General features: G+C 43.1%; 1 protein-coding gene across 2 annotated transcripts; it reads left to right on the forward strand.

Moving 5' to 3' along the window:
* The first annotated feature begins 1536 nt into the window (after positions 1–1536).
* rab40c.L (RAB40C, member RAS oncogene family L homeolog) lies at positions 1537–23715 on the forward strand. Of its 2 annotated transcripts, none has more exons than XM_018236465.2 (7): positions 1537–1755; positions 5481–5841; positions 12027–12087; positions 13127–13187; positions 16145–16222; positions 17811–18033; positions 20727–23715. In XM_018236465.2, the coding sequence occupies exons 2-7, from the start codon at positions 5700–5702 to the stop codon at positions 21020–21022; spliced, it is 861 nt and encodes a 286-aa protein (XP_018091954.1). In that variant the 5' UTR covers positions 1537–1755; positions 5481–5699; the 3' UTR covers positions 21023–23715. The 2 variants fall into 2 exon arrangements, with proteins under 2 accessions (XP_018091954.1, XP_041433439.1); XM_041577505.1 differs by lacking the exon at positions 1537–1755 and adding an exon at positions 5136–5265.
* Positions 23716–24507: the final 792 nt, after the last annotated feature.

Here is a 24507-nt window from a genome sequence, read left to right on the forward strand (position 1 = left end):
ATTTACACACCTCCCAACATTTTGGAAAGAAAAAGAGGGACAAAATAGTTGTCGCACGTAGCGTGGTGAGAATGTTTTCACCACGCCCATTTTTGTGGCCACACCCCATACTTACCATGTTCATTTTACAAAATTTGGCAGGTTATAAAAGTTTGAACATATTTCTGTGTTTTTTTTCCCCTCAGCTATTACAGTTTTGATAATGAAGGTGAATTGCCCTTTAAGCTGTGAGTCCAACTTTTCCCAAGGGACCTGTTATCTTATATTGTTACAGTTACCTATTTGCTTATCTAGATACATTTGAATTGAAACAAATGTATATTAGCTTCTGTTGTGGCTGTTCAGTTCCCGGGCGAATGCCCCTAACTCTTTACTTATCCCTCTGTACAGGTTCTATCCAGCAGAGTTCACGGGTGCCATCTTCTGGCTCTTTGGGAAATAAGTGCCGTATTGATTTATGTTGAGTTGAAGCAATTTTCTGTTTGCGACAACTGCGCATGCGCCAAAAGTCACGCAAATTGCTGAAGCACCGCTCTCATTCCGAAGATTATGGAAGAGCCAGAAGATGGCTGCTGGGCAGAATCTGCACGGAGGGGTAAGTAAAGAGTTAGGAGCATTTGCCCAGGGTAGCAGCTAGGCTGGAGGGGGGTATATGGGGGTGTAGGGTTTTTTTTATGTTAGGGTTGAATTCTCCTTTAAGTTAACTTTTAGTATGTTATAGAATGGCCAATTCTAAGCAACTTTTCAATTGGTTTTCATTATTTATTTTTTATAGTTTTCTTATTATTTGTCTTTTTTTCATCTGTCTCTTTCCAGCTTTCAAATGGTCGTCGCTGACCCCATCTAAGAAACAAATGCTCTGTAAGGCTACAAATGTATTGTTATTGCTAATATCTATTTATCATCTTTCTAGGAAGGTCCCCTCCTATTCATATTCCAGTCTCTTCTTGAAATCTAAGCATGGTTGCTAGGGTAACCCTAGCAACCAGACTGCTGAAAATGCAAACTGGAGAGCTGCTGTAAAAAGCTAAATAAATGAAAAAACACAAATAATAAAAAATGAAAAACAATTGCCAGTTGTCTCAGAATATCTCTCTCTACATCATACTAAAAGTTATCTCAAAGGTGAACCAACCCTTTTAAAGAGCATTTGTTTTTTAGATGGGGTCAGTGACCCCCATTTCAAGACTAGAAAGCGTCAACAGAAAAAGGCAAAGAAATAAAAAAAAAACTATTAAATAAATAATGAAGACCAATTGAAAAGTTGTTTAGAATTGGCCATTATATAACACTCTAAAAGTGAACCACTTCCTTTAACTTCCTCCCAGGGCGCTACACTACTTCCCTATAGGGCTTGTCGGGGGGCGTGGCATCTCGTTTAAACAAATTGGTAAGGGCAGGGGGTGGAGCTGTGCTATTCAACTCCTCCGCGAATAAGGAACTCGGTTACTTGAGTCGCTGAGGTGGGCGTGGCAATACGTAGTGGCGAACATGATAGGATAGTGAGTGGGAAACTGGGCGTGGTTATCATGAAAGCGACCCAGCCTTGCTGTTCTGAGCATGCGCACCGGTGCAGAGCCTTGGATTTGGGACGAGGCAGCGGAGGCGATAGTGGCTTTAGAAGCTGGTGGCGCGGTGGGTAGAGAGTGTGTCGTTCATATCTGGATAAGGATATTACGTGTGTGTGCATGCTACGGAAGCCTTGCCTGGTCTTTTTCCGGTATTCAAGGCCTGCATGATCGAGACGCCTTCGCGGTAAGTTCCACTGATCACAGAAGCCATTGAACAACTCCCAGCGTCCGGGGAAACAGCAGAATGCTGCGAGTTATACTTTAGAAACAACCGCAGGCCTTCTGTCTATGGATTGTGTATTCCAATAACTCCCAGCATCCTCAGCCAGTCACTTCCCGGAACCAGCCTTTGTCTCACTGCCGGTTCAGTTGGATTGTGGCATGTGAGTGGGTTGTGTCCTACTGCGCAAGGCTTTGGCACTAGGGATGTTTCTCAGCAGGGGATGCTGGGAATTGTATTTCAGCCTCACGTGGAGCTGCTGAGTTAATTATCCAAAGGCATGGATTTGCTTTCCAGGTGACAATGAGCCACAGCAATGTATGTCTGTCTTTTTCTTTATTAACTAGTGGACATTGCTATAGAATAAGAGAGGCCAGCAGGATAGATGGCAGTTTTGTCTGGGGACAGTGGCAGACTGTGCAGCACTTTCAGCTGGAGGATGTGAATAGACCTACGCAACTGTCAGTTCGATGTATGTGCTCTGTTTGTATCCCAAAGGTCACACTCCCTGACTCACAGCCGCTTGTATCCGACCCTGGCACATCCAAACAACTGGCAAATGCTGCCTATACATTCCCATACACGTAGAGATTGGCTTGTTTGGCCGGTTCGTTTTTGCCAAATGAGCGGATCTTTCCCCGATATGCCCACATTAAGGTGGGCGATATCGGGCTGATCAGATTGTGGGCCCTAGGGACCAATGATTGGATCATAATGCAGCCAATACTGGTGGTCGGATCATCAACTAATATGCGGCTGCGATCCGACAGCATTTTTTAACCCTCCCCGATCGACAGCTGCCTGACGTTCAGCCAGATATCGATCGTGGAAGCCAGTCGGAGGGCCCCACACTTGGGCCAATAAACTGTCAACAGCTTTTATCAGCCCGTGTATGGACAGTTTAAAGGCTATACACTATTAGATTTGTTCGTTTGGCGAGCTTGACAAATGAACAGATCTTAACCCTATATACGCCCACTAACGGCTGGATGATATCGGGCGAATCCCGTCGTTCAGCCCTGGGGTTCGGATTAAAATGCTGTTAATCAACGCCGATGGGTCGCAGGGCCGCATCAACTAGTCGATGCTGTCCTTGTTCGAGGAAAAAATTTAACTTGACCGATCGATATCTGCCCAAATTTTTTTTTGGCCTGATACCGATCAGGACGACTGTTGAGGAGCCCCGACACCCGTGTATGGCCACCTTTACAGTCCCTGCAGATAATCACAGCTACGTGTCTCCCGTCTGCAACAGCTTCAGGGTGGACTAACCTCCCCGAACTGCCTCCCGTCGGCTAAAATCGAAATCGCCGATGGCACTCATTCCTCATGAGGCAACTTTGGAAAACAAAGTGCCCCAATTACCATCCCACCGGCGATTTACATTCTAGCCAGACAGGATACAGTTCAGGGTGGTTGGTCGCCCCGAAGAAGAGATTATTTGTCACCAGGCGACTAATCTCCCCCCGAATCTGAGTATGTCTCTATCCTAAAATGACAAGCGTGCCCTTGGCCTAAGGCTTTGAGCTGATCACAAGGTACTTGTCTCTCTTGGTGCTGGTAGGACTGGTTGTGTGTGATGTGTGTAGAATGTGGGTGTGTAAGGATGTGTTTGTGGAAAATGTTTTTGTTGAGCATATAAACAGTTGCACTGATGTGTAATTACAATCAAAATAGACCCATGTACTTATTGTATCTGATACAGGCAGTGTCAGACTGGGCTTTCTAAGGCCCACTAAACCCGGCCATGGGCCACCTTCATACCAGTTTAGTTGTGTGCTGTGCCAAATGAAATAAAGTTATATTGGGTTCCCTGCCACTTGAACTAGGGTGCATTTCAAGGGGTGGTTCACCTTCAAGTTAACTTTGTGTATCCTAGAATGGCCGGTTCTAAGCAGATTTTCAATTGGCCTTCTTTTTTTGAATTATTTGCCTTCTTCTGACTCTTTCCAGCTTTCAAATGGGGGTCACTGACCCCATCTAAAAAACAAATGCTCTGTAAGGCTACACATTTTTTGTTATTGCTACTTTTTATTACCCATCTTTCGATTCAGGCCTCTCCTATTCATATTCCAGTATATTCAAACCACTGCATGGTAACTAGGGCAATTTGGACCTAAGCAACCGGATAGCTGAAATTGCAAACGGCAGAGCTGCCGAATAAAAAGCTAAATAACTCAAAAAAAAAAAAAAAAGTCCAAGCCACTTTCTGTTAAAGGTTGGCAGTAAATTTTGTCTGTAAACTGATTGGCAGGGTTGATCTTTGTAGGTGCTCAGTTTCCTAGAGTATCCTGATTAATACTGAGCATCTGTTTTGGACTTCAGAATTGATTTAGAAATAGTTGTCGTTACGTTTCACTGTATTATAGGGATCCTGGTGAGGATGGGGGCCCAGATTCGGGTGCTAAGTAGAATCCTGGTTGTTTGGTGCTAATTATATCCTGTAACTTGAAGTCCACAAAATTCAAATGTATTCAACAAACATATCAAAGTTATACACACATAAGTGAGTACCGACGGGTGCGAGACGCGTGGGGTGGATTTGGGAACTGGGGCACTCCATTGTCCGATACTGACTGGCATACAGACTCCCTCCTTGTATGTAAATTGTTTGGTACTGATCACATGTTGGCAAATTTACCAAAATGTGTGATAACTTTGTGCATGTGGCCAGCTAATTTATGCAAGGGCATATAACTGTAAAACATCAACCAATTATATTTGTGTTCAGCCAACAAGAAACCTTGTTTGTCCTTTGTGAACAGGAATCCATCTTTGGTTATTCCTGACATTAACACATCATTTCCTTGTCACGTAGGGTTGGCCCACTGCTCCTCTGTGGCGTAAATATTGCAAAATATCATATTGTTTTCATATTCCTTGTGCATTTCTAGCCATGACCCCCAATAGCGCATTGAGGAAGATGAATAGACCTCACAGCTGGAAGGAATCCCCCCTCCCTTACTTATAAAACATACATAGCATGGATGGGACCCTCGAATCACAATGAGCTGCCATTGATCGTCTTTGTCTCCCCCCCCCCCAGTGAGGAATAAATATTGAGTAGGTTAAAATGCAGAGAAATGGATAAAGCTTTCTCCTTCCATCCACTGACTATTAAAAGATTAACCTCTTCCGTGCCACATAATCCTGTGGGATATTGCAGCGCAATCCCACCATCGAGGAGACCCAGCGGTGTGTTTCCGACCTCCACCATCTGCCTGTGTTTTGCTCATTATGCAAATTGTTTTGTAACCCCCTCTTGTATAAGGGAGTGTCTGGATGGGGCGGCTGCCCCCGATTTTGCCCATTATTGGCCGAGCCAAGGAAGCTTGCTTTCTCTCTCCCTACATTATGCTAAAGGGAGGAGGGAGAATTAGCCTTTTATGTGCTCTTCCCTATAGCCAGGGAGAGAATACAGGAACAAAGCTGGAGGGAAAAGGTTGATTACAACTAGTATTGTGGTGGCTAGAGGTTAATTTTTTATATATATATCTATATATCTATATATCTATATATCTATATATCTATATATCTATATATCTATATATCTATATATCTATATATCTATATATATTGTGTATATAGATATACCCAGCAATGATTTTCATAGCAGGTTTATTTTATCTTTATAGATTACCGTAGTGTATGTTAATATTCCATTCTTTTTGTATGTGTTTATCTTACAGGATTCCCTCCCCACCCAGTCCCACTGGGAAATGCTGATGAGTTGGTGAGAGAAAGAAGGTTGAGAGCCCAGCGCAAGCACTCTGCAGTATCTCTCCTCTCAGGACGCTCTCCGCCGACGGATACAGGGCACTTCCCTGCGCCAGAAGCTCGCTCGCCACTGCGTTTGCCTTTGAGAGCTTGACATGTGGGTTGTCTGTTGGGGCTCCTGAGAAGGGAGGATGGGCACCCAGGGCAGCCCGGTGAAGAGCTACGACTATCTGCTGAAATTCCTGCTGGTGGGAGATAGCGATGTAGGCAAGGGAGAAATCTTGGAGAGTCTGCAGGACGGAGCATCTGAGTCGCCCTATTCCTATAGTAACGGTAAGAGCTGGAACTTCTGCACTTTTATAAAGACCATTCCACTGGGTGCCTGGTTTGAACATAAACAGGGGGAGCAGTAATCTGTCTGCTAACCGCTTGAGGTGCTGTACTTCACAGTGGTGCCTGACTGCTTGCCCCGAGTTGTACCATGCTAAAGGCACCAGTCAGGGGCACTCTGTCTTCCTATTAAAGCGCTACACCCACTTATACAGCATTCTGTTCCAATCTCATGGTATAATTAAATTACGGAAGGACAAACCTACATCCAATAAACCCATTGTAAAAACTGTATGGTCACCCTGACAGCCGTTTATCTGTTGCTCCAAAAACCCATGACATAAAGCCTTGTTCTACTTCCCACACCTGTCCACCAAAATGAACTATATAGGTTCACTTTACCTGTATGGTGTAGTCTATTATCTGTTTTTATATTTATAAAATGTGTAAAATTTTTATTATTAGTTAAATATTCATCAACTGTATTATGCAATGAACCCTTGTTAAAAACTGTATGGCAGCCAAATATATAATATATTGTACTGCAAAGTACAGTGACTGTGCCAGGACCCCATCTGATGCTCTGAGGACTTCTTATTGTTGTGGTTATTGATTTTTTTTTAAGATCAAGTAAAGTAATCTACAACTACACGCAGTTCCTCATAGAAAAAAGGGCTCACGTTTGTTTTAATTTACCTTGTTTTTCAAGACTGGATTTCTGTGCTGTATGATTTCTGTGCTGTATGATTTCTGTGCTGTATGATTTCTGTGCTGTATGATATCTGTGCTGTATGATATCTGTGCTGTATGATATCTGTGCTGTATGATATCTGTGCTTTAACAATTATTTTTCTGCACGTAGTTGTATTGCATTACACCCAGTCCTTATAACCGTGTTGGCGCATGTATGAACATGTGATGGACTATCTTATATTCCTCAACTGCTTGTGCATTAAAGTAACCAGGGCAGGGCTTTTGGCTTCATTAAATTGATCACGCTTAATGGCACTAGAACTGATTTGGCAACCTGGCCATCCTTAATAATACCATAATAACACCCAGTCATGCTCAGTTGTTTCAGGTATTTAAGGTCACAAACTTGTTGAATTTCAGCTTTCAGTGATCTCATTAAACTGGAAATCTATAAATATAACATTTGGCCAGGGAGGGGTTAATTAATAGCCACCAGCCATTATACTTGGAAGGAGATGCTCGTGTTCCATAGCTGGTTATATAAGCAAGTGTATAGTTTTGGGGTAGGTAACTAGGGAGACGCAGAATCCTGGATTCAGTCCTGGTTTTTTTTTTTTTTTTTTTTTAAAAGCTTTTATTTTTAAGGTTTGTTTAATAGTAAACATAGCAGTAGGAAAGGAGGGGAAGGGTCTGAAGGGCCAGATGGGATAGTATCAAAGAGGTTGAACATTATTACATACAGATCTATAGACTCCACTCTTTCTGGGTCGTCACCCAGGTGCCCCATACAGTGTCAAACTTCTTGAGACATCCTTTGGCTATGTAAGTTAGTTTCTGCTTTGTAAGGGAGTCATTGACTAGCTGCGCAAAATTGCAGGCGTCACGTCGGATGCGACGGAAACAAGGTAAGTAATTCAATTGTCGCATTGTGTTGCATTGTTGATGCGACACGACTGTCTGATGCAGACGCTGCGTCTGCATCCGACAGTCGCGTCGCATCAACAATGCAAAACGATCCGACACTGCCATTATTTACCTTGTTTCTGTCGCATCCGACGTGATGCCTGCAATTGTGCGCAGCGCGTCGGATCGCTGCGAAAACGCCCGTGAAGTCCTGCCCTTAATGTGTCATTTGTACCACTGGGTATTTGTATTATATATGTAATAAAGATACACAGTGGATAGTGCCCTTAGGGCTGGCTGTGAGGTTGATGGGGGGGCTTAGGGCTGAAAGTAGGCAGTTGTATGGGGACAGGGAGGATGACTATGAGAAGTTGTTTTGTGATGGCTACATAAAATTGGAATTACAGAAGGATCTGTTGGTTAATAGGAAGGCAGAGGCTGGCTTTAGCTTCTATTTGGGGGAGATTAGAAGCAGGATTTCCCATTTAGAATAGTTGCATTAGGTCACAGAGGAGGGAAAGGTTTGAATGCCTTAGGGTTTAGCAGTAACTGAGAGAGGAAGGAAGTCGCAATAATCGGCAGGATGAACCAATTGCTTTTAGCTGCAGAATTGAGATGAGAATAGGAGAACACTCTACTGCAGATTAACTGCTGTGATTTTCATTTATTGCAGACTGCCAAACATGACATGTTTCAGGCCTTCAAAACCTTTTCTGAAGTGTAACCACAAACGCACAGATCCTCAATTGCTTTTAGCTGCAGAGTAGATGCAAATAAAATATTCAGATTTGGGGGCAGATGCGTGTGCTCATTTCAGCATTTCTCATAAAACTGCTTTGTACCAAGTGAAACTGAAGGGAAAATAATCAGTAAGAGAGCATTGTCCTCGGCTTCAGTATGGTGAGATGCCCTGGAGTCTTGTGGTGCCATTATATAATTCTTGTGAGTACCAGTGTGAGTTGTGGTACAGAGCTGTGTGTGCAGAAGTGCTTAGCATTTTTGGGATAGACCTTGAGGTATGGTCGTCCAGCCCACTAGTGTATTACCAGGTGTTATTGCTGCTTAGCATTGAATAGATTGCAAGCTCTGTGAGTTCAAAGTACTCATCCATTTATTGTATATATATGCTGGTGCTTTATAAATCTGTTTTATTAATAATAATCTTCTAGCCCCTAGGATTTGCTGTAACACATCTGGTTGTAATGGGGGCACTGCACAGCCCACCTTGAATTTATATCATTGGCTCCCATAAGTGTATTAGTGCTTCATCTAATTCATTGTGTGGGATATCTGAGTGTGCTAAAAAGGGTGGTGGGAGTCATGAGAACAACTTGAGGTTTGGGGGCTAATTTGCTTTGGTCTGAGCCACAGGGCTCCTGGGACTGATGTGCAGAGGCCCACAGAGACTATTTTTGGCCATCACTTAAGTACAAGGATAGTCAATGAGCATATGACCACCATCCTATCTTGCAGCCCTTTATTGAAAGTGTACTTGGTGCTTGTCCCTGGGGGGGTATCTGATTGCAAGTAAGACTTTGGTTCCCAGGGTAAGGCACTCCATAAGGGAAGGGCCAGAGGGTGGCAGCCATTTTGGCTGAGATAAAACCTCACTACTTATGGAGCCACTAAGCAGCAATTGCATATACATCTATTCCAAGAGATACAAAGTATTTGTGTTTCTTGGTTTGGGCGTCATAGAGAGCTGTCCTTACTATAAATGTAATTGTAATCCTGTATGAATAGCCTTTTCCAAGGTGTAGGCCATGGGTACTCAACTTTTTTTTGTAAAAAGAGTAGGGGAACAACGCGAACATGAAAATAGTTCCAGCGGGTGCCAAATAAGGGCTGTGATTGGCCGTTTCATGGCATTTAGTGGACTGGCAGCCTAGAGGAGACCATGTTTGGCAGTACACCTTTTTTTATGCAACTAAAACTTGCCTCCATGTCAGGAATTCAAAAATATGAATCTGCTTTGAGTCCACTAATAGCAACATCCAAGGGGTCAGTGAGTAACATGTTGTTCCTGAGCCACTGGTTGGGGATCAGTAGTATAGATATTCAGTAGTGTTATCCATGTGGCTTTATACATCAAGCACTGAATGAGCATTTGTAATTGCTGTGCTGGAGTCCATGTTGGTTAAACAGTTTATCTTTGCATCTTTATATATGCAATATGGGGAAACTTGGATGACTTTGGAAAACAAAGCACTCTGAGCGCCATCCCGCCGGCGATTTTCATTCTAGTCAGCAGGAAGGGGAGATTAGTCCCCCCAGAAGAAGAGGAGATTTGTCCCCGGGGGCGACTAATCTCCCCGAATCTGCCCATGTGTCTCTGCCCTAAACTAGAAACAAACACTGTTGCCTTGTGGTGGGTAGTAGACTGACTATCTTGCCTCTTCTTGGCTCCCATTACTCTTTTCTGACCTTGAAGAACTAGTAGGGGTAAGAATTCTAGGGCAGGGTTTTGCTCCAGCAGTTAAAAGGAAATGCCATTAAATTGCCTCCAGTGTAATCCCCTAAAATGCAGGAAAAAATGTTACATAGCAACTGTATCAGATCTAATGAAAGGAGTAAGGTGCCATGCCTTTTATATGGTAAACTCTCATTGTATGGGTTACTTTGCCCTTGAAACTCTGGGGCTCATTTATAAACAATGGGCACATATGCACATGGGCAGTTACCCATAGCAACCAATCAGTAACTGGCTTTCTTCAGCCATCTGCAGGTTGAGCAATGAAAGCAAACCTTTGATTGGGTGCTACGGGTAACTGCCCAGGTGCAAATTTGCCCATTGTTTATAAATGAGCCCCATTATATTGTTTATTGGCCGTTGTTTTAAGATGTGCTCCTAGCCCTATAGTTAGTACTTCTGGAAAAGGTCTGGCACGGCATTCATGTTAATAGAGGTATGGGCAGGGTCGGACTGGGGGACCCGAGGCCCACTGGGGCTGCTGTCTCAGGGCCCCCCTCCCGGCCCATTGCTCCGCCCCCCTGCGTTGCAGTGCTCAGCGCTGGGATTGCACATGCGGGCAAGCACATACTTGTTTTTGTGGAGACCAGAACATTGTTTCTGCAGGGAGTGGGTCTGGGCCGGCAGGGCCTACAAGAGCTGGGGCCCATCAGGTTTTTTCCCGGTGTCCTGCCAGCCCAGTCCGACCCTGGGTATGGGATGTTTTTCTGCTGTTTCAGTATCCACATTGCTTCTGAAGCCTCCTCTTGGGGAGCTATTTAGCACATCTGTGGCTATCTGTCCCCAAAATAATGTTTTCCCTGTCAGAGGTGTGGGCTAACAGAGCCTGTTCTCCAGATGGGGACTTTTCAGTAGAATATGCCCATCAGGCGCTACATCAGGACAAGTGCCCATGTTGGGGCATGCTAATGAACCAGTGTCTGGCTTGCTTAATATGTGCATGCATGTGATGTGAAAATGTCAAGATGACTTAGGAATGGAATGAGGCTAAATAATATATTATCATGCTGCTCTATGCATGTTCTGCGTGTGCCCATTGAATAATTGAATGGTTCAGCTGAAGAGTTATTGCCGTTCTGTCCCGCTGCTATGGAGGCAGCCGGACGTTATGATTTAGGGCAGCGAGTGGAGTGAGCGGCTCTATTCTGTGTGCGCTAAATGCACATACTTCCGTGAGAACTGGAGCTCCTGCCCTGCCCTGTTCCATCACATGGAGTCCCACATGGGACATGAGTCAGGCCAGGCTCTCCAGCTCACATTTCCCATGACATGAAGCCCAAGGCCAAACAGAGCACAGATCCGTGCCGGTGGGGAGAACACCAGCAAACACAAATAGAGAGGAACTGTGAAGCAGCTGAAAGTATGGGCTCCTCTTCCTCTCTCTCCTATCTGTCCTTGTGCCAATTATCAGGGGTCTTTTGCCCCCATACCAAGGGTTTTTTCTTCTTTTGTCACCTCTCAATGTGTGCTCTTTCCCTTCATTGAACATGCCAGAAATGAAACCAGGAAAGAACTGAGTGGAACTCGCAATGGCAACTAGTCACTGATCAGTGGTTGTGCAGTATTGTGACAGAGCAGAAGGTGGCCCCAAGCATTGGTTCAGTCTGGTTGCGGGTCACTTTTCAAGCGGTGTTCTTCCCTTTGGCGATCTATTTACTCCAACCCCCACTGGTATCTGGTTCTGTCCATTGATGTCCGACATCAGCAGTGGGGAGTTGAGCTTTGTGCGGAAGAGGACTTCATGTTGTGTTGGGTGTAGGTTGGAAACAGTGGGTATTCGTCTGTTATTGAAGGATGAAAAATATTGACCCACTTATTGCTAGTGCCTTTTGCAGCAGTTGAAGAACATCCACAATGCACTACAATACTGGTGGTATGAACACGGCTAGCACTCTAGCTAGCCGAAACGTCGGTTCTTTTCAAGAAATAACCTATTCACTTTTTAAGGCCTGAGAGTGCGGACATTGTTATTCTATATTTCATGACTGCACCCATTTTATTGTAACGCGAGTGCCGGCTAATTTTGATGTTTGATAAAAATCTCTCGTAATCATAACCCCCTCCCATTCTGCTTACTGCTCTTAACATGTTCATTTATGGATGTGTGTCCTTTTCATTCCAGGTATTGACTACAAAACGACTACCATTCTGCTAGATGGCCGGCGGGTCAAACTGGAGCTATGGTAAGGCTTGCTGCCCCTTTGTATTCTACATGCCCATGACTGAGCTGGGAAATACCCCTTTTATACATATATAAATCATCTGTCCTATATTCTATCCACTGTGCTATAAAATACTAGCAACTCCCAAAACTCCACCATTTTTGGGTGCAGCTGAATTGTAAATAATCCACAGCAGATTTGCCTGAATTCCAACTTTATTCTGATTATGAAAATCTGAGCAAATGAATGTCCCCTGTGCCTTTCTATGGCTGCTTCTTGCACTAAACAAGAAAATGAAACTAGTTTCACTTTCCAGCTTCCTGGTTCTGCTAAGTCACTGTTTTCAGTAGGGATGCACTGAATCCACTATTTTGAATTCGGCCGAATCCTTCACTAAATATTCGGCCGAATACCGAACCAAATCATAAATTGCATATGCATATTAGGGGTTGGAAGGGGGAAACATTTTTTACTAACTTGTTTTGTCACAAAAAGTCACACTATTTCCCTCCCTGTCCCTAATTTGCATATGCATTCGGTTCATCTGAACAGAAGGATTCGGCCAAATCCTGCTGAAAAAGGCAGAATCCCAAACTGAATCCTGGATTCGGGGCATCCCTAGTTTTCCGAAAAGCATCTGATAAAATAACCGGTCTGCAGGTAGGCCCTCTGTATAAAAAGCTGCTCCTTAATACAAAGGCTGCAGATTAGGGAAGGGAGGGGTTTGTTTATACAGAGCATATTGAACGAATTGGCATTGGCGGGAGTGGGTTTATTTAAAAAAAAAAACTGAATTTTTTCATTACTGTTTATACAGTAATAGCTATAAAATGGGAAATTTTATTTTTCAGTTTCTTAAGAGAATAGGCTGAATTATTATTATTATTATTTTTTAACTCGTCTTTTTGGGGCTGTCACTATATGGTGTTCCTGCTTGGCATGGTTTGACCCTTGCAATGCGAACCTTATGAGCCATGTATCAAATGAGGATTTATCTGTGCAATGCAGCCATCCCAGCTCCATGTAACATTGGTCACCTGATCACTTCTCTCTCCTACAGGGACACCTCGGGTCAAGGTCGATTTTGCACCATCTTCCGATCCTATTCCAGAGGGGCCCAGGTGAGGCTGGAAGGCTTGTTCTCATTACTGACTCTGTAGTGTTATTGAAGGCATGTTCTGCTTGTTGGACAACAGTGTGATTGCTGTGGGGTAGGCACTGAATGCTTGGGAAAGAGAAAAACATAAGGGCCATGTATTTATTTAAAGGAAAACTATACACCCCAAACAATGCAGGGCTCTATAGAAAGATATTGCATAAAACAGCTCATATGTAAAACCCTGCTTTGTGTAAATAAAATTCTACGTTTTCATAATAATACACATTTCTAGTAGTATGTGCCATTGGATAATCATAAATAGAAAATTGCCATTTTTAAAAATAAGGGCCGCCCCCTGGGATCGTAGGATTCACGGTGCACACAAACAAACCAAACATGTTAGGTGACATGAGCCAATTTACAGACAGAGTTGTGTCTTTTGCTTCCACACTTCTTCCTGTTACAGTTAGAGCTGCAGTATCTCTGGTCAGGTGATCTTTGAGGCAGCACATAGACCATCACAAAATGGTGGTTCAAGGCAAGAGATGTAAAAGGGCAATAGTTACTTAAATATACCAGTTTGGTAAGATTTTTAAATATGCCACTTAATATGATATAAACTATACGTTGCTTAAGTATTCATTTTGGGGATATAGTTTTCCTTTAAAGGGTGATTTTTTATCGTTCAATACAAATGCCCCCTTAGATCTGATGGGAAAACTGTTACTGAAAGAAAAGTGCATAAAGCCCAAAGATACAGGTATGGGACCTGTTATCCAGAATGGATAAAGCATCTTTCCATAATTTGGATCTTTTTACCTTAAGTCTACTAGAAAATAATGTAAACATTAACTAAACCCAATAGGCTGGTTTTGCCACCAATAAGGATTTATTATATCTTAGTTTGGAACAAGTATAAGTTACTGTTTTATTATTACAGAAGAAAAGGAAATCATTTTTTAAAATTTGGATAAAATAGTCTATATAAGACGGCTTTTCCGTAATTCGAATCTTTCTGGATAACGGATCCCATACCTGTATATAAAGATTCCCTGTATGTGTCACAAGGGGATTCTCCAACGTGTCTCTTTCCAGGCTGTGTGTTGTTTGTCTTTCTGCGAATAAGGTTGCCAATTGTTCCCCTTTAAAGTAAATGTTTCTATGATGTAGAGCGTGATATTCTGTGACCATTTCCAATTGGTTTCCATTTTTTATTATTTGTGGTTTTTGAGTTATTTAGCTTTTTATTCAGCAGCTCTCCCGTTTGCAATGTCAGCTCTCTGGTTGCTAGAATCCAAATTACCCTAGCAACCATACACTGATTTGAATAAGAGAATGGGATATGAATAGCAGAGGCTAAAAAGTAGCACTAAACTTGTAGCCTTACAGAACATTTGAGATGGGGGTCAGTGGAAAGAGTCTGAAGAATGCAAATAATTTAAAAAATGTTAATAAAAAAAAAGGCCAATTAAAAAGTTGCTTAGATTCTATAACATACTTAAAGTTAAATTTAAAGGTGCGCACCCCACCACCAGCGAGTACTGTGCTCATTCAGCCAGCGCATGGGCCAGATGCCTACCCTCAGTTCTGGGGTGCAGAGTGAATGGAGCAGAGCTAACAATCAGAGGAGCCCATTAATGACTCTGCTTCTTTGGCACCAGAAACAGCAATTCCTTAAACAAGTAATATATTATTTACTGTTATTGAATAGTCAGTGTATACATTCCATGTATTTTATCTAGGGATGCACCAAATCCAGGATTCGCTTTTTTCAGCAGGATTCGGCAGAACTGAATCACAATCCTAATTTGCATATGCAAATTAGCGGAGCGGAGGGAAATCCTGTGACTTTTTATCACAAAACAAGGAAGTAAAAAATGTTTTACCCTCCCCATTGCTAATTTGCTTATGCAAATTAAGTTTCTGTTCGGTATTCGGCCAATTTTTTTCACAAAGGATTCGTGGGTTCCAAAATAGTGGATCCCTAATTTTATCTCTCCCCGTCATCACTAATGAGCCACAAGCCTCTCCAGGCAGTAGTGTAGTAAAATTAGGGATGCACCGAATCCACTATTTTGGATTCGTCCGAACTCCCGAATCCATTGTGAAAGATTTGGCTGAATACCGAACCGAATCCGACCCCTAATTTGCATATGCAAATTAGGGGTAGGAAGGGGAAACATTTTTTACTTCCTTGTTTTGTAACAAAAAGTCACGCAATTTCCCTCCCTGCCCCTAATTTGCATATGCAAATTCGGATTTGGTTCGGCCGAATCCAAATCCTGCTGAAAAAGGCTGAATCCTGGATTCGGTGCATCCCTAAGTAAAATTCTAAAGTTTAATTGCTCATAGCTTGTGGGACAGTTGGGCACTGTGTAGACTCCCTGCCTAAAAGCAAAGCAGGACTTTTGGTTTTTTGTTTAGTTTTTCCCCCCGACAGGAATAGCCTGGACTGGAGTATATACGCCCCATGCAAGTGTAACTGCCTATATTACACACTCTAGTGCCGTTTTGTAATAGTGTATATTAAATAAATGTTACTTTTCTCATTGTCCCAGACTAAACACATTATTGGGTTGCAGCATACGTGCAGCCAGGCAAATCTGTCATTGTGCAGTTATTGAGCTTCTACCATTTTACTGCCCCCTCCTCCCAGCCATGAATTATTCATTGGGTCTAAACTGGGTGCATTCATTTAAGAGAGTGCAGATGGCCGAGCAAAGGCATGGGACAATAGTCTGTATGCTGTGTAGCAAGTGTCCCAACCAAAATCAAATGCTGTGCATCGTGCCAGACATCCGTGCATAACTGCGACTTATTCCCCAGTGGCCCTGGCTACAAAGTAAGACAATGTTGTCTCAATCGATTCCTCTGCCTCCTTTTTTTGTGTGCACCTGAGCCCGGGGCGCAATAGGGGGGTAATGTGTGCTCAGTAATTACAGCTTCACACTCCAGTACAGCTGCTCTCTTGTCTTCTAGGGAATTCTCCTGGTGTATGACATCACTAACCGGTGGTCCTTCGATGGGATCGATCGCTGGATCAAAGAGATAGACGAGGTAAGAATCCTAAGAAGATGGGTTCAAAGCCTGAGCCCCAGCTTGCGGCTGTTCTATATGATTAGCCTGACCTAGATCTGATTATTCTACGAGACTGCATATGGTCTACATTGCACAGAATGGTATAATGAAATACGTGGATTGTCAGCACACAAGGCAAGCGGCTGGCTGTAGAGTCACACCTAAATTCACTTAAAGGGATTCTGTTATCATGTCGTTTTTATTTCTAAATTACACTGCAAATAATTCACTCTACAATATAAAACGTCATTTCTGAACCAGCAAGTGTATTTTTTTTTTTTTTTAGTTGTAATATTGGTGCGAAGTCGCCATTTCTGGTCATTTTTGCCTGGTCATGTGCTTTCAGAAAGAGCCAGCACTTTAGGATGGAACGGCTTTCTGGCAGGCTGTTTCTAATACTCAATGTAACTGAATGTGTCGCAGTCGGACCTGGATTTTACTATTGAGTGTTGTTCTTAGATCTGCCAGGCAGCTGTTATCTTGTGTCAGGGAGCTGTTAAAGGACTAGTAACATCATTTTTTTTTTTTTTTTTTTAAATTCGTTAGTGTAGATTGGAAAAAAAAACGCAAAGACAAATTAAATTTTTAATCGCTAAGTTTTTATTAAGAAATAACTTACCTAAACTCCGCTTGCGCTCCTCTTCAGAAAAGGCGATCCATCGTGCGGCACTCGATTTCTCCTCCCTGCCTCTATAGGAGTAGAGCCAGGGAGGAGAAATTGAGCGGTGCATGATGGATCGTCGCCTTTTCTGAAAAGGAGCGCAAGCAGAGTTTTGGTAAGTTATTTCTTAATAAAGACTTAGCAATTTAAAATTGAATTTGTCTTTGTGTTTTTTTTTTAAAAAAAACGAATTTTAAAAAAATATTGATGCTACTGGTCCTTTAACTGGTTACCTTCCCATTGTTCTGTTGTTGGGCTACTGGGGGGGGGGTGATATCACTCCAGCTTGCAGTAAAGAGTGATTGAAGTTTATCAGAGCAAAAATCACATGACTGGTACAGCTGTGAAACTGACAATATTTCTAGCCCCATGTCAGATTTCAAAATTAAATAGAAAAAAAATCTGTTTGTTCTTTTGAGAAACGGATTTCAGTACAGAATTCTGCTGGAGCAGCACTATTAACTGAATTTTTTTTTTTTCCAATGACCGTATCCCTTTAATGTGGCTAATATCTCAGCAGGCTATGATACAGAATCCATTTAAACTAGTGATGCACCGAATCCACTATTTGGGATTCGGCCGAATCCCTGAATCCTTGGTGAAAGATTCGGCAGAATACCGAACCGAATCCTAATTTGCATATGTAAATTAGGGTCAGGAAAGGGGGGAAAAAGTGGAAAAAATTCTTTTGTGATGAAAAGTCGCATTGTTTGTATACCCACCCCAATTTACATATGCAAATTAAAATTCGGTTTGGCCAGGCACAAGGATTTGGCCGAATCCTGTTGAAAAAGGCCGAATCCTGAATTCGGTGCATCCCTAATTTAAACCATAAATTCCCAACTACTTATCTCTAGTTATTGTCAGACTAACTGTTCTCTTCCGCGTCTCCTTCTCCGATACAAGCACGCACCGGGGGTCCCTCGGATACTCGTCGGAAACAGACTCCACTTGGCGTTCAAGAGGCAGGTGCCCACCGAGCAAGCGCGTAGCTACGCCGAGAAGAACGGCATGACTTTCTTTGAAGTCAGTCCCCTCTGCAACTTTAACGTAACGGAGTCCTTCACGGAGCTGTCCCGCATTGTGCTGATGAGGCATGGCATGGAGAAGATCTGGAGACCAAACAAAGGTGGGTGTCCAGAACTTATGCTTGGGCTCAGCCATTGGCTTCTCATTTGAAGTTGCAGCCAGTTCGTGAACACTTTTCATTTACATTAATTTTGAGACTATATTGGGAATTAATATATGTGGGAGCAGGGCCAGTCTCGGGAGTCTGACTGCTAATGTTGGGCAGGGGCCCTATGCTTACAAACTGGCCTGATTTCTCCTTCGATAAATAAAGGTCACACCTCCTTTTTCCTTTTAAAACTGTCTCTGGGGATTGGTGGAATCTTACTTCTTTATTTGGCTGCTTCTTGGCCAATCTTTTTCTTACATATAAAATACAACGCCTCTAATTTAATCAACGTGGCCTCAAAGGGTTTCGTTCATTTTTCAGTTCACTTTTAGTATGATGTAGAGAGTGACAGTGTTATACTGAGACAAATTGCAATTGGTTTTCCTTTTTTATTAATTGTGGTTTTTGAGTTATTTAGCTTTTTATTCAGCAGCTCTCCAGTTTTCAGCTTTAGCAACCTGGTTGCTAGGGTACAGATTACCCTAGCAACCTGATTTGCATAAGAGACTGGAATATGAACAGGAGAGGCTTGAATAGAAAGATGAGTAATACAAAGAAGCAATAAAAATAATTGTGTAGCTTTACAGAGCATTTGTTTTTTTAGATTGAAAGCCGGAAAGATTCAGAAGAAGAAGGCAAATACTTCCAACTATTAAAGGGGTTGTTCATATTTAAATTACCTTTTAGTATAATGTAGGAAGTGATATTCTTGCAATTGCTTTTCATTTTTTATTACTTTTGATGGGGATGCACTGAATCCACTATTTTTGATTCAGCCAAATCCCCTAATCCTTTGTGAAAGATTCGGCTGAACTGAATCCGAACCCTAATTTTCATATGCAAATCAGCGAGGGGGAGGGATAACGAGAGCCTCGGCTAAAAATGTTTTACCTCCTTGTTTTGTGACGAAAAGTCACGATTTTAAGGATTCGGTTCAGCCAGGCACAAGGATTCGCCAGAATACTGAATCAAATCCTGGATTCGGTGCATCCCTAATTTTTGAGTTATTTAGCTTTTTATTCAGCAGCTCTCCAGTTTTCGGTTTCAGCCATCTGGTTGTTGGGGTCCGAATTACCCTAGCAACCATGCATTGATTTGAATAAAAGACTGGAATATGAATAGGAGAGGCTTGAATAGAAAGATGAGTAATAAAAAGTAGCAATAACAATACATTTGCAGCCTTACAGAGCATTTGTTGTTTAGATGGGGTCAAGTGATCCCCATTTAAAACCTGGAAAGAGTCAGAAGAAGAAGACAATTCAAAAACGATACAAAAGAAATAATGAAGACCAAATGAAAAGTTGGTTAGAATTAGCCTTTCTGTAACATACTAAAAGTTAACTTAAAGGAGAATTCAACCCTTAAAGAAATAAACCCGTACCCCCCAGCCCACATAGACCCCCCTCCCCCAGGCTAACTGCCCCCCGGGGAAATGCCCCATACTTTGTATTTACCCCTCATCGCAGATTCTGGCATCGGAGTTCCACGCAGCCATCTTCCGGGTGTTCGGCAAGCTGAGTGGGAGATCTGCATGTCTGTGCATGTGCAGTTGGAGCAATTTGCTGGTTTGCGACAACTGTGAATGCGTCAAAACTCAGGAAAATTGCTGAAGCGCCGAAAAAGACGCAATTTGGCTTCGTGGAACTCGGATGCCAGAAACTGTGCCGAGGGGTAAGTATAAAGTATGGGGCATTTCCCCGGGGGGGGGGGGGGTTGGGTGGTGGAGGGAGTGGGGTGAGAGGTACGGGTTTATTTCTTAAAGGGTTAAATTCTCCTTTAAAGGTGAACCACAGAGCAATTGAAAAGTTGCCTAAAATTCTCCATTAACCTGAAGGTGAACCCCCGCTTTAAGCAGAATAGCCTCCCAGTTTGAGGGGCTCTTCCATGTCTTGCTCACACAAGTCTGGACTTTCACACAAATGATAAGTAAAGAATAACTGTTCCCTATTCTCTTATCTCTCAGCCCCAAGGTCTCCGTATCCTTTTGGTTGGAAAGAATTCCAGGCAATAGTCCAACATAATAAATGATGTGATGTTTCCAGCACTTACTGCGCCTCTACCCCATTACTTATAGGTCTGACACGGGCAGTTTCCACGGCTGCCAGGGATGATCGGGAAATTCATTTCTAACTAATTTTCTTCTGTTCGTTTTTCCTGGCAGCATAATTCCCTAATCTTTTCATATTGATATATTCCCCTATGAGGGCTGCTGGCTAAAGGAGAATTAAGCCTCGGCAAAGAATTAGGCTATAAATGCAACACCTTAGCGCTTCTGTATCATCCCAAAGGCACCATTTTATGCTGATTCCCAGCACATGCTCTGGGCTTACCCACTCATAATATATATCATAAGCTTTTCCATAGCATTCTAGAATGTACTGAGCATGTGCAGTGTCACTGACACCCGACAGAAGAAGGAAACAAAGATCCAATATGGGGAGCTGCACTGGGCCACATTAAAGTCATGAATCATTACTAATTGACCTATGGCATCCAACCTGGACTTTATATTGCTAACTAGTTGTTTGGGTTAATGACCTTAGGCACTAGGTCTAATGGCCGTCAGTAGGGCTGAAGAAGTCACATGACTTGGTGTAATATAAGTAAAATTTTCTGATGGCCTCTCTCTCTCCCTTTTCAATTAGTGTTCAGCCTGCAGGACCTGTGTTGCCGTGCCATTGTCTCCTGCACCCCAGTGCACCTCATTGACAAGCTCCCCTTGCCCGTGGCCATCAAGAGTCACCTCAAGTCCTTTTCCATGGCCAATGGAATGAATGCCGTGATGATGCACGGACGGTCCTATTCTGTGGCTGGCAGCAGCGGAGGAGCCACGGGAAGCGGAGGAGGAAGCAAGGGCAATAGCCTTAAACGTTCAAAATCCATCCGGCCGCCTCAGAGCCCCCCTCAGAACTGCACAAGAAGCAACTGCAAAATATCTTAGCATGGGAGTCTGGGATAGTGGGGCTCCTGCTAGTGATCACCCCACTGCTGCAACCGTTTAGTGGCCACCAAGTGATGGAGCCTTGCATGGATGTAGATCCTTACTCTGTTGAGTAGGAGTCCAAGAGTAAGAGCTAAGGATCACCACCACTCCTTCTCACTGATTGGCTTCCAAGCACCTCCACTTGCATGATGGACCTTCTTACCCAGGAACTGACCAATGCTGCACAGAGGCACGTGCTTCAGTAACTTCTCACTTTTATTCCCTTTTTTTTTTTTTTTAATTTATAAATTGGTATATAATAACCAACGCCTCACTTTTTATATATTTAATGCCTGGCAATATACTTATGTATCATGCTGTACCTATCTCATGTGCACCCGTTCTTAAGGGCAGGGCAAGAAAAGGCGGTGTGCCATCACTGTAAGTGCAATCAAGGAGGGGAATCTGCTTTCTTCCGAAACCTTTGGCTATAGCAGCTGTTGCAGAACTATAACTCCCACCAGCTTCTCTGGGAGTCTGCACTATAGGCCGTGCCAAAGGTTGTTACTTACTCTTATACATTCTGTAGGTGCAGCTGTAATGATATGATTCAGGTGTCGCCATCTTTAGGGGTGCAAGCTGGTGCCGCTTCAGTGGAGTGCCCAGGACTTTCATCCAGTTGGAAATCATTTTCTTTCTGATAAGGGGCTGCAGTAGTGGGAATGTGTGTAGCGGGGCAAGATGGCATCTGTTTTGCTTTATAGGAGACCAATCCAATCATCACATACCAGGGCAGCTGCAGTTAGATCATTATTAACTGGGCCCCATTTAAAGCTGTTGAATGCAGCCCAACGTTGCTTTCCATTCCTATAAACCTCCATTATGGGGGTGCTTGTGCAGGTTTGTTAAAGTTGCAGAGCCTTTAGCACCTATACATTTTATTTGCTACCTCACTGCAAAACTGGCAGATTAGCTTTTTTTTTTTTTTTTATGACCTATAAATTCCATGCGTACGGCTAAAACGAGGTTCCGCTGCCTCCCGGTTGCATTGACTGAATTAAGAGGGGCTGTGAGGGAACGAGAACAACTTGCCTGTCTGTGACGCTGGTTGCTGACAAATATCTCCCCGTGGGGACCATCACTACGTCATGGCAACTGCAGAGAAATCGGGCGGCGTTCTCTATTCCTTCCCGGTCCATTTTCCTATTATTCACGAGTGACTAATTCCTGCTTTCCTGGCGGGGGGAGAATGAAACCCAAAGCTTCACATTCTATTTACTATTCTTACACTCTCTCCAATGAAGATCCCTTCATTTCCTCCAAACCCCTTATATATATGTTACATGGAGAATGTCCAATCTCTCAAGGTTAGACTGAGTCCTAGCAGCCCAATGGCTGATTCTGTTGGGTGTCATATTAATATACAGGTATCCCAACCCTGCACCTTCTGCTCATACAGCTGCCACGGAGCTGAGCCTTAGTCCTGCATTTATCTACCCTATACAATATCCCACGTATATTAGGTATGGCTCTTTGGGGTGTTGGCTACACAAAGATGAGTTAAGCAGGGAAGCCTTATGATTAAACGGTTAGCCGAACCAACTGTCCAATGAAGTGGACACAGCAGCAAATGATACGCGTTTTCACTAATGATGATGTTGTGCATCGAGGGCTGCATTCAGTTCTCCAGAACCCTCCTAGCGTCTAGAATTGCATTCCCATAATAATGAGATGTAGTTAATATTCTGTGTGTATAGCGCATTCCCTGCATGAAAACAGGGACCTGCCAAACTGCTTGCTATTTGTCTATGGAAATGAACCCCAGTGAACGCAAGCAGTATAGTAGCTCCTATTTTATGCACAGCTGTACAACAAATATTGCAGAACAAATGTAACACACACCCCATGTCTACCCTAATGGTATAATCTTCCTATACATACCCTAGATATTTGGATATGCCGTTATGATGTATTTATGGCGCTGACAACATACAGCCTTAGATCAAACCCACGCTGAACCCCTAAGCCCGTTCCCAGAGCTGTGACCATTCATAGGCTTAAAGGATGCTGGGAGTTGTTCTCATGAGCTGGAAGGTTGCAGGTGGTATTAAGGGAGGTGCTTAAGATCTAGAGTGGTCCGGCCTGTGGCTGTATAACTGTGATTCTAGTTGAATTATGCAGAGGGATTGCTGCTCTCCGTATACTGTCTCCGTATACTACTAGTTTTATTCCAACAGCTTTCTCCTGGTTTTAAACACTAATAACTTTCTCACATCTGAGCATCGTGATACATACAACCAACACCACCCCAACCCTTTTAAGCCACGTGAGATCCAGTGGCGTCATACATTTATAAAGGTTTCCATATAATGTGCCCAATGGTATCCCTCTCTCTGCTAAGTTCAGCCTCTTCTGCTGCACATTGACTGGCAGAGGATACAAGGCAACTGTTTGCGGAAGGGACTCGTGACCAACCATTACTGTGCCCCCCCCTAGAGGACAGAAGGGGAGCAGGGACGTTTAACCCCCCTTTGTAAAGTTTTGATACAAATGTATAATGCTGCTCTGATCTGTTAAGCGTTCCTGTCCTGGCCTCTAGGTGGCAGCGGGCTGGTTTTACCAACTGTGAAATCCGGATGCTTTTTTCTTTGTTTGTTTGTCAGTCTTCTGTTTTGTTTTTTCTAAATAAATTAAAATGTTTGGTCTTTTAATATTTCTGTGATTTTCTTTGCACCCATGAAAACAAGGGGAGTCTTTAGTTTGCTGTCAGCTGTCCAACTTATTATTGCCTGTAGTAGACTAAATACACAGTCAGTTATCGGATAATTGATGCACCCCGTGTTCATGGATATATGATTGTCATGCTCCCCATGTTCTCTGGTCCATGATGATGATGATAATGCCACTTTTGGTTTCATGGGTCGCTTTGTGGTCTGGTTAGTGGGACTTGGTAACATATTAGGTGGTGGATATGGGAACAGGCAATGGTCTGCATGATGAGACCCTTGTAGAACTCTAGGGTAGGTGGTTAGAGAATAAATACTGAAGTTTTTGGGGCCCGCTGATATCACTTGGGGTGGATAGTCCTATTTGCGTCTGATAAAAGGTGTTTTGCTGGCCTGACGCACAGAATTTAGGCTGATCTGTGTAACACTACTGCAACACTTCTGCAGGACCCAAGGCAGGGTTGATAGAAGGCATTGGACAGCCACAAGCAGCCGATTAGCTTCCAGCTGTAGTCTGTCAGCTCACTGATTCCAGCTTATAGCAGGTATGATATCTATAGGTGGATGATAGACCGATATCGATAGATAGACATAGATAAGACCTCTCGAACCAGGAGCTCAATATTCAATTTCCTTCCATGATTTTTTCAGTTTGTAGACCCAATGAAAATAAGTAAAATGTGAACTCGCTGCATTCCATTTTTTTCCATAGATGGATGTTAGTTAGACAGACACACATAGACAGAGATAGATTAATAGATAGATATATGAGAGAGA

Source organism: Xenopus laevis, chromosome 9_10L (genome assembly GCF_017654675.1).
Source record: "Xenopus laevis strain J_2021 chromosome 9_10L, Xenopus_laevis_v10.1, whole genome shotgun sequence".
Lineage (NCBI taxonomy): Eukaryota > Metazoa > Chordata > Amphibia > Anura > Pipidae > Xenopus > Xenopus laevis.